The sequence below is a fragment of the Littorina saxatilis genome, linkage group LG3 (genome assembly GCF_037325665.1).
Source record: "Littorina saxatilis isolate snail1 linkage group LG3, US_GU_Lsax_2.0, whole genome shotgun sequence".
In the NCBI taxonomy this organism is placed as follows: domain Eukaryota; kingdom Metazoa; phylum Mollusca; class Gastropoda; order Littorinimorpha; family Littorinidae; genus Littorina; species Littorina saxatilis.
The window spans coordinates 68,264,740-68,275,763 of record NC_090247.1 but is presented as its reverse complement, the minus strand read 5'-3'; the positions used below and the strand labels follow the sequence as shown (position 1 = coordinate 68,275,763).

Here is an 11,024-nt window from a genome sequence, read left to right as displayed (position 1 = left end):
CGTCATTTCCGCACAATTGATTCTTACCCGCGATGCATAATATAACTGTGACTTGAAAGTGAGTGTCGGGCGCCTACTTTTAGATCTTGGAGACTGTGTTACACGAACAAGTCAAGAAAAGGGGTAGAAACAGGCCTGCTTAGCTTAGCCGACGTCGTGTTAGCTACATTTTTAATGCCTTAGACAAATCGCTTCTTACAGCGCTGTTCGACATAAAATAAATCCAAAAACAAAAGAGACTGCCAACGTTCCAAAATTCAGAATCAAAAAACAAGAAAGGTAGGTTGTTGGAACGTTTGTTATTGACAAAACAATACATTCACAGATAGTTCGACCCAACGGTCTTTTAATTCATTCGCTCGGCTTCCTGACGAGTGGACGTAAACTGATAGAACTATCAAGATAAGTTTTGTGTGAATATTGCTTTGTCTGTTCACTTAAAAGACCGTTGGGTCGAAATATCTGTGAATGTATTGTTTTGTCAATAACAATCTACCTTTCTTGTTTTTTGCTGTTCGACATAACATTCAGTTCCGTATACGGTATAGGGGGGAAAAGAAGAAGAGAAAACATAGTCACCATCACACATATCAAAGAAAGGAAAATATTGAAAAGAGAATACGAAGACAGCAGAAAACAAAGACAAGAGAGCGAAGAAAAGAAGCACGAGATAAGAGAAGAGCCGAGAGGAAAAGACTACTAAACTATTAAAGGAGCTGACTGGAAAAGAAGAGACTCAAAAACAAAAGTGTTACAAAATGATGGTAAAAAATAGTAAATAAAAACCAACACAAAAGAAGAGACTCAAAAAGAAAAGTGTGACGAATTTTTTTTTTTAAAAACAACCACCACCTAAATGGCGGTGAAATGGACACCCAAACCCTCGTCCCCCTCAATGTTCGTCCAGCCCGCCTCCCCACTGTTCGTCGAGCCTACTACCAACACTTGTGGCTGCTGCTGCGAGAAGTTAACCTCTGCCACCACCACCAGACACCAAGAGAAATCGCCGGCGAGAAGGACCTCCAAGAGCACTCTGCTGACCGGTCAGCAACGACTGACCATCTTGAGGACGTGGCACAGGTTGTCCGGAGACTTGGTGACCCTGGGAATCGCCACGATGAACAGAATGATTTACATCAACAGCAAGACCAAGTATCCTTTCAAGTTCCGATTCAAGGTGGGGCAGCAGCTCCAAGACGACCCAGGCTTTCGACAGCATGCCTTCTGGTGCATACAGGTTGGTCATGTCGTGAAACTCTGGTCGAGGTTGATTGACTGATTGATTGACTGAATGATGACAGCATGCCTTCTGGTGCATACAGGTTGGTCATGTCGTGAAACTCTTGTCGAGGTTGATTGACTGATTGATTGACTGAATGATGACAGCATGCCTTGTGGTGCATACAGGTTGGTCATGTCGTGAAACTCTTGTCGAGGTTGATTGACTGATTGATTGACTGAATGATGACAGCATGCCTTCTGGTGCATACAGGTTGGTCATGTCGTGAAACTCTTGTCGAGGTTGATTGACTGATTGATTGACTGAATGATGACAGCATGCCTTGTGGTGCATACAGGTTGGTCATGTCGTGAAACTCTAGTCGAGGTTGATTGACTGATTGATTGACTGAATGATGACAGCATGCCTTGTGGTGCATACAGGTTGGTCATGTCGTGAAACTCTAGTCGAGGTTGATTGACTGATTGATTGACTGAATGATGACAGCATGCCTTCTGGTGCATACAGGTTGGTCATGTCGTGAAACTCTTGTCGAGGTTGATTGACTGATTGATTGACTGAATGATTGATGACAGCATGCCTTCTGGTGCATACAGGTTGGTCATGTCGTGAAACTCTTGTCGAGGTTGATTGACTGATTGATTGACTGAATGATGACAGCATGCCTTCTGGTGCATACAGGTTGGTCATGTCGTGAAACTCCAGTCGAGACTGATTGATGGATGGATTGTTCGTTTTATTGACTGACTGATTCATTGATTGACTGACTGACTGATGACAGCATGCCTTCTGGTGCATACAGGTTGGTCGTGTTGTGAAGTTCCAGTCGAGGTTGATAATGATTGGTGGATGGATTGTTCGTTTGATTGACTGATTGACTGATTGATTGATTGACTGACTGAATGATTGACTGACTGAGGAGGGGGCGATAAGTAAGTGTGTGTGTGTGTGTGTGTGTGTGTGTGTGTGTGTGTGTGTGTGTGTGTGTGTGCGTGCGTGTGCGTGTGTGTGTGTGCTTGTGCATGTGTGTGTGCGTGTGTGTGTGTATGACCAGCTTCACAACAGCACTGGTCAATCATTCTCACTGACTCACTCACTCCTTCGATCACTCAATCAATCAGGCAATCATGAGGGTAACCTCAGAGGACTTCATAAAATCTTATCCTTGGGCCGCTGTGCAGGTGATCAACGCTGTGGTGGAGAACCTGGACCACGTGGAGGACACGGTGGACGCCATGTTCCTGGAGATCGGGGCGATGCATGCCGGCCTCCCCCTCTTCTCCGCCGCCTACTTCTCTGTAAGCATGGTTGCCACTCTTCCGGCAAGGTGCCGGAATTCCGGTTTTTGAAAATGTCCACAGCCGGAAATTATATATGAAGTCTTATATCGCGCGCGTATCTCCAGACTCGGACTCAAGGCGCAGGGATCTATTTATGCCGTGTGAGATGGAATTTTTTACACAATACATCACGCATTCACATCGACCAGCAGATCGCAGCCATTTCGGCGCATATCCTACTTTTCACGGCCTATTATTCCAAGTCACACGGGTATTTTGGTGGACATTTTTTATCTATGCCTATACAATTTTGCCAGGAAAGACCCTTTTGTCAATCGTGGGATCTTTAACGTGCACACCCCAATGTAGTGTACACGAAGGGACCTCGGGTTTTCGTCTCATCCGAAAGACTAGCACTTGAACCCACCACCTAGGTTAGGAAAGGGGGGGAGAAAATTGCTAACGCCCTGACCCAGGGTCGAACTCGCAACCTCTCGCTTCCGAGCGCAAGTGCGTTACCACTCGGCCACCCGGGTTTTCAATTTTGTTGCGAAAAAAAAAATTCAGAGTGCACACAGTAGTCTATGTACTCGTGGCAAGATTCTTCAGATTTTTTAACAAAGCATGAAAATTGGCGCAAATATACCTGTTCACATTCTCTATTGAATCAGATGATAAAACAACTGATCGGACAAGGTCATCACTTTCCAATCTATATTCTTACTTAAAAGTAACAGTTGGGGGCCGGGCAGCTCATTCGGAAGAGCGCTGGACTCGGAAACAAGATTTTATTCCGAAAATACAGGGTGGCATGTACACTGAGCACAAAAAGTTAAGGATATTTTTCAGTGGTATACCCCAGATTTTAAACAGCAGGTTTTTGGTAAGAAATAAACGTGTATTTGAAGATCAGTCTTTCTTATGCTCAAAAATGTGTTTCTAGAATCTGAGCTAGATCTGGGTATGACGTCATTGATCCGTGACCACACCTACCCTCAAAAATTGCGTTTTTTGACGGCATGATTCACTTTCATTTTCAACCATCGAAACAGTGACTTAAACTGAATGATATTTTACATTTTTTACATCCGAAAGTTTATTTGTTGTCTTACCTAACAGTTCATACACATTTCGTTCAAATCCGTCGCGCTGTCAGGCTGATCTAGCGTGTAAAAGAGAGCGACCACAAAACTGGAAAACAGCAAACAATCCAGGGTTTTTGACTCACATGCGAAGCAAAAGTGAGTCTATGTACTCACCCGAGTCGTCCGTCCGTCCGTCCCCCCCGTCCGGACGTCCGTCCGGACGTCCGTCCGGAAAACTTTAACGTTGGATATTTCTTGGACACTATTCAGTCTATCAGTACCAAATTTGGCAAGATGGTGTATGATGACAAGGCCCCAAAAAACATACATAGCATCTTGACCTTGCTTCAAGGTCAAGGTCGCAGGGGCCATAAATGTTGTCTAAAAAACAGCTATTTTTCACATTTTTCCCATTTTTGACTCACATGCGAAGCAAAAGTGAGTCTATGTACTCACCCGAGTCGTCCGTCCGTCCGTCCGTCCGGACGTCCGGACATCCGTCCGTCCGGAAAACTTTAACGTTGGATATTTCTTGGACACTATTCAGTCTATCAGTACCAAATTTGGCAAGATGGTGTATGATGACAAGGCCCCAAAAAACATACATAGCATCTTGACCTTGCTTCAAGGTCAAGGTCGCAGGGGCCATAAATGTTGCCTAAAAAACAGCTATTTTTCACATTTTTCCCATTTTCTCTGAAGTTTTTGAGATTGAATACCTCACCTATATATGATATATAGGGCAAAGTAAGCCCCATCTTTTGATACCAGTTTGGTTTACCTTGCTTCAAGGTCAAGGTCACAGGAGCTCTTCAAAGTTGGATTGTATACATATTTTGAAGTGACCTTGACCCTGAACTATGGAAGATAACTGTTTCAAACTTAAAAATTATGTGGGGCACATGTTATGCTTTCATCATGAGACACATTTGGTCACATATGATCAAGGTCAAGGTCACTTTGACCCTTATGAAATGTGACCAAAATAAGGTAGTGAACCACTAAAAGTGACCATATCTCATGGTAGAAAGAGCCAATAAGCACCATTGTACTTCCTATGTCTTGAATTAACAGCTTTGTGTTGCATGACCTTGGGTGACCTTGACCTTGGGTCAAGGTCACATGTATTTTGGTAGGAAAAATGTGTAAAGCATGTGAGTCGTATGGGCTTTGCCCTTCTTGTCTCTTAAGTTTTTGAGATTCAATACCTCACCTATATATGATATATAGGGCAAAGTAAGCCCCATCTTTTGATACCAGTTTGGTTTACCTTGCTTCAAGGTCAAGGTCACAGGAGCTCTTCAAAGTTGGATTGTATACATATTTTGAAGTGACCTTGACCCTGAACTATGGAAGATAACTGTTTCAAATTTAACAATTATGTGGGGCACATGTTATGCTTTCATCATGAGGCACATTTGGTCACATATGATCAAGGTCAAGGTCACTTTGACCCTTATGAAATGTGACCAAAATAAGGTAGTGAACCACTAAAAGTTTGTTTGTTTGTTTGCTTAACGCCCAGCCGACCACGAAGGGTCATATCAGGGCGGTGCTGCTTTGACAGATAACGTGCGCCACACACAAGACAGAAGTCGCAGCACAGGCTTCATGTCTCACCCAGTCACATTATTCTGACACCGGACCAACCAGTCCTAGCACTAACCCCATAATGCTAGACGCCAGGCGGAGCGGCCACTAGATTGCCAATTTTAAAGTCTTAGGTATGACCCGGCCGGGGTTCGAACCCACGACCTCCCGATCACGGGGCGGACGCCTTACCACTAGGCCAACCGTGCTGGTACCACTAAAAGTGACCATATCTCATGGTAGAAAGAGCCAATAAGCACCATTGTACTTCCTATGTCTTGAATTAACAGTTTTGTGTTGCATGACCTTGGATGACCTTGACCTTGGGTCAAGGTCACATGTATTTTGGTAGGAAAAATGTGTAAAGCAGTTCTTAGTGTATGATGTCATTGCTAGGTTTAGTTATTTGACCTTGACCCTGAAGGTCAAGGTCATGTAAAGGTCAAGGTCAAGCATGTGAGTCGTATGGGCTTTGCCCTTCTTGTTATGTTGTTTTTGCTGGGTAGCTGCAGTTGATATGCAATAAATCTAAAACTACAAATAGCAGCCTATCCAAATTTCACAGAACAACGACAAAGACCCTCATCTGGATTCGTGCTAGTACTTGGAGCAAACAGAACCCGAGAATGGACGTTGTAAGTGTAACGATTTTCCGTTAAAAATTTGCAAACGTTCGTAACGTCCTGGAAACAAATGTGACATGCACGCAACGTTGTATACTTTGCAAAAATTGGTGTCATTACATGTGTGCCAAGTTTCAGAAACATTCTTTCATGGGCTCAACAGATATAGCCTCCTGACTTTGAAGAAATAAAAAGTAAAATCTCACTCCACAGCGCTGTTCTATTTTTAGACGATGACGTCTGCAAAACTCATATCAAGGTGGCTGAGTGATCAGGACACACACTTTACACTATCAAGGTTAATTGCACAAAGCTCACCGATTGAAACCTTTTCTTTTATATAAGATCTGCTGTTAGGTGTTTTGTCTTTGAAATTTGTCTTTGGCATGGTGTTTTGGTGTGCAAGCGCGTGAGTTTATGCATCTGTCTGTCTGTGACTACGTGTGTGACAGTTTGTATGTGTGCATGATAAAAAAAATAATCCGAAGAGCTCTAAATAATTATACTTTTTGAGTTTGTGTGAGTGTGACTGTTCCCGTAGCTTGATGTTCACGATTTACGAATTAAAGGACAGCCAAAAAGGCGTTCTCTCTGTGTCATAACGGACAGATAACGGTTCTCTGTATAGTAAGCCGTTGTGACCTCGAGACAGTGCTCTTACAGACTCTTAAAACCTGGCGATGTCCATCTCCACAGCTCCATTTCGTAGCATTCCAGCTGTCTGATTCGTCACAGCAAATGCCAGATTGTGTCTCGCCGTTATCAAGACCACGATGAGAAAAACCCAGTGTTGCTTCCATCTGACGTCATGTTTGGAATTATATGACGTCATGTCTTCATTCCTCTGTCTTTTTGATTCTTTGTCTTCGTTACTTCTTTCTTATACAGCACAGCTGTGTTCAAAACACGTGAACAGTTCTTTTCTGCAAATGCTACTGAGCAAGTTGTTCGCATCATCCGTGAAGGCTAGATACGCATCCTATCGGAGAACGAGAAACAAAATTATAGAAAAAGTCCTTACAAAAAGTTGCGCGAAAGACACCAGGGACAGTATTTTTCACCTCTTTTTCAAACGATCATAACTTTTGAGCTCATGAAAGAATGCTTCTGAAACTTGGCACACATGTAATGGCACCATTCTTTGCAAAGTGTACAAAGTTAAGTGCATGTCACAGGTGTTTCTTGGACGTTACACACGTTTACATACGAATACGAATACGAATACGAATACTTTATTATCTCATACAGAGAAATTTCAGTGTGGTGCACATTAAAAGACAAAACAAATAATAAGACAACAGATAAAAATACCATACGAAGCATACTACACTCGCGCACGCATATGTACACTAACAGGAATAGTAACATGATTCCAAATAGGTTAAAAGTTTAACGCTAAAAACTATCATTATCACAGGACTAGATATGTCATTGAACAATATTTATCACAGGACTAGTCATTCGAGGGTTATCACACTCATTCATCACAGAAATCAGTGCATATGTTCACCGGCACACATACTAGTTTTAATTAACTTAGGTATTTAAAAAGCCAATTGACTTTGGAATAAAACTGTTCTTAGTTCTGAGCGTGCGGAATCTGGGAGTGCGGAGGCGACGTCCTGAGGGCAGGACCTCAAAGTGGTGAGCGAGCACATGACTACTATCCTGGATGATGCAACGGGCCTTTCGCACCACACGTCGTTCATACAGCACAGTCAATCCTTCCTGTCTCACCCCCACAATCTTACCACATGTGTTCACCACCCGCCCAAGCACATTCTTACTCTTCACACACAGACCTCCATACCAGCAGATGAAAGAGAAAGTGAGAATGGATTCAATGAATGAAGTATAGAATGTTTGGAGGATGCGGCTGTTGATGTTCAGACTTCTGAGCTTTTGTAAGCAGTAGATTCTTGACTGACACTTCTTGTGGATAGCTTTAGTGTTTGAGGAGAAATTTAGTTTGTTGTCAATGACTGTTCCGAGATATTTGTATTCAGTCACTCGCTCAACTTTCACACCATCTATGTACAAATCTGAAACTGTAGCTGGGTTTTTGCGAAAGTCAATAACTAGCTCTTTTGTTTTTGTTACATTTAGGGCTAAATAGTTATCTTTACACCAGGAGCTGAAATTTTGAACTTCAGAAAAATAAACAGAATCAGAGTCAGACAGGTCTTCAAGGGCAGAATCGTCAGAATATTTCACAAGAGGGGTCGTAACAGTGCCTTGACAATCGTTAGTGTATAATGTGAACAGAACTGAACAGAACATATTTTTAACGGAATGAATGAGCGCTGGACTTGTTATCCTAAGGTCACGGGCTCGAATCCAGACAGGGACGAACACGGGTCAACTGTATGTACAGACTCAGAGACGGTATCCATGTCCCAGCCACATGTCACAACAGTGGCACGTAAAAGACCAGTTATTCTGCCACAAGTGCAGGTGGCTCATTACACCTAAACACGCACACACCTGGGTAGCGCGGCTCTTGTTGCCGCTAGCTTTCCACTGGAAGGAAGCGACCCGAATTTCCCTGCATTGAGATAATAGAGTAAAATAATGAAATATGATGAAATTAAATTCTAGCAAGCTTTGGAAGTTTACAGGGAGGTTTTGGCCGTCACATATAGGAGGAAAGGCTGTCAGCCTTTGGTCTTTTTGACAGTATTAATGCGTCATCAAATACCAACAAAGGGGAAATCAGACATGGGAACCCTAACGATTTCGCCGTGTATTTTGTACGCATGATTGTCGAGAATACGATCAGTACGGTCAGTGGGAACAAAATACGACGAGAAAAATGTCTAGACTACTTTTCTTCACAAGCCCGGCCCATCCCAAAACCGATCCAGTAATTTGACACATGACTACAGTTTTTGTCAGTAAACATTGAAAAAAGCATTTGTTTTAAATGTTTAGGTAAACTTAATTAACGGTGTGACGGACGCGTGTGAAGCATGCTTTAATCATGGATGTTCAAATGCTGTGTGGAGTACGCTCATTTTTCTGAAAATACACCAAGTTTGTTAAAGAATACTCTTAGTGCAAAACAGGGGTTCCCAGGTCTGGGAAATATGGCACATTTAAGTTGGCTGGCAGAATCTTGAGAAATAATGAGAAACAGTACACATCTCGAACTGGACCGCAATTGCAAGCGAACAAAACGTAGAACTGAAAAAACGGAATATACATTAAACACCGTTTGCTTTCCTTGAAATAAGTTACCCCTTCAGCAACACTTCGATGGCGTCCGTGAAGGCGTCCAAGAAATGCTGGTGTGACGTCATATCGAGTGTCTGGTGTTCGATTTTACCAGTGAAAAGACGAAGAGTCCCCCTTGTTTCAAAGTCCGACAGACTAAAAATAGTCCATCAAGCCTGTCATTAATTGGGCGAAGTCCACTACGCGAACTATACTTCGCGAAGCTTGCTGCATGAAGCTATAGAACAACATTTTCGGTAAATAAACTTTGGCGCAGTCGACTTCGGGCTGAATTAAGGACAGTCTTAAAGCTCTCATTCCCATGAGTGAGAAATGTATTCCGCCGAACAATATCGACTTTAAAATTAAAATAAAATAATAAAAAGTTTTGACCGTCTATAAGGCTATGGTTTGTTTGCAGCTCTTGCCCGACGTGTGGTGCGACGTGTGGGATGAACACCTCAAGGGACGCTACTCCGTGCAGGCGGCCAAGGCGTGGCGGCGTGTCTTCGAGTACGTGGAGTCGCGCCTCGTGGAGGGCTACGAGTCATCCAGCCTGAGGGGAGACCCCGAGGCGGGTGGCTATGAAGACTTCGACGAAGACAGCATTTCCCGCAGCTCCCTCACCGGGACGGAATCGGAAGTGGACGAGGACCCGAGTGCCAACGATATGAGTTTGGGCGTGGACGGGAGCTTCCTCTCCGCCTCCAAGCGCACTATGCCTCACTCGCGCTCTTCCTCGGTCGCGTCCGCTCGCCGTTCGGGTCAGAAGAAGTCAACCAGAGCCGCCTCTGGACCGCGTCTCGGCTCCATCGTGTCCACCACCTCTGACCGGGACCCTCTGGCCGACTCCATCTACAAACGCCCCTCCGTCACGCCTTCCTTGACGCCCTCCCAGCCTGGTCCCACCCAGTCCATTTTCTTAAATTTTGCGTCGTTTAACTCCAAATCTCCGCCTGGCTCTGGGCGCTCCTCTCCCGGTAGACCATCCATTTACGACCGCGCCTCATCCCTGAAATTCCACGTGCCTGGGTCCCCCTTCACCAAACCCGTCTCGCCGTCCAGCTCCAAGCCGCCCTCTCCCGCGCTATCCGTGGCCAGCTTAGCACTTCCCCTTCCTGGGACCGCTCCTAATTCCCTGGTAGTCCCGGCCACTCCAGTTCCCAGGCGTTCCTATTTCTTCTCCGCCATTTCCAAGTTTTCCAGTAATACGATCAAGTCAAACAAGTCGCCCCCGACGTCGCCCCCGACGTCGCTCCCGAAGTCCAACTCGGACCCCATGAGTGCGGCCACGACGGTTGACGGTGGCGCCCCCTGCACGGTCGTTGGAGGGGAGGGCACCCCTGTAGGCAATAGATCCAGGGCCGGATCTTTTCCGCCTGAAGAGGCTGGTGGCAAACAAAAGCCGGAAAATAAATAATATGGACGCGTGTTTATGAAAGAAGGGGAGAACTCAGAGAAGTAAAATTTTATATGATAAAACCTTGTATGAACAGAAGCCACAGTACCCTAGCCTGGAGGGGGGGGGGGAGGAACAAAGGGTCTGGAACTGTGATCGTTTAAAGCTGGCTCGGTAGAAACGTCAAGATCCATGAGAAGAAGAGAACTCGAGCTCGCATCCCTGAGAGCTTCTATGAGCGGCACTGCAAGATCCCAGGTATAAGAGGACATTCCAACTCCAAATGTTGCCGTCTTTTGACACCGACATGGGTGGTGTATGAACATTTTATTGTGCTCTTTAAAGCTGTTTAAAAATTGAACGTTTACGATTTGCTCATTTAAATGTTCTTCCGTCAGTTTTTAGCAAATTTTAGCAAATTTTGTCAGCAGACAAGAGTTTCTCGAGCGTTCGGAAAGGGTACAGTATTTTTAGATGTTCAATTTATTTATGAGTTTTGTTTGCACATCAAGTGATTAAAGCTAAGTAATTCACGATTGGAATACATTTCTTTTATTCTGTTCTGAGATTTGTTTCCACAACAGACGGACACAA

The 11,024-nt window shown here is 44.3% G+C and overlaps 1 protein-coding gene and 1 long non-coding RNA gene across 2 annotated transcripts in view; one reads left to right on the top strand and one right to left on the bottom strand.

Annotated features, from left to right (window-relative positions):
- The window catches only part of LOC138963077 (uncharacterized), a 32,477-nt gene that overhangs the window by 11,777 nt on the left and 9,676 nt on the right, over nucleotides 1-11,024 (bottom strand). The gene's annotated exons all lie outside the window — the stretch shown is intronic.
- Nucleotides 38-10,963, top strand: LOC138963074 (uncharacterized). Its single transcript, XM_070335078.1, has 4 exons — nucleotides 38-279; nucleotides 549-1,237; nucleotides 2,422-2,538; nucleotides 9,453-10,963. Exons 2-4 carry the CDS (start codon nucleotides 857-859, stop codon nucleotides 10,449-10,451), a joined length of 1,497 nt encoding a protein of 498 aa, XP_070191179.1. The 5' UTR covers nucleotides 38-279; nucleotides 549-856; the 3' UTR covers nucleotides 10,452-10,963.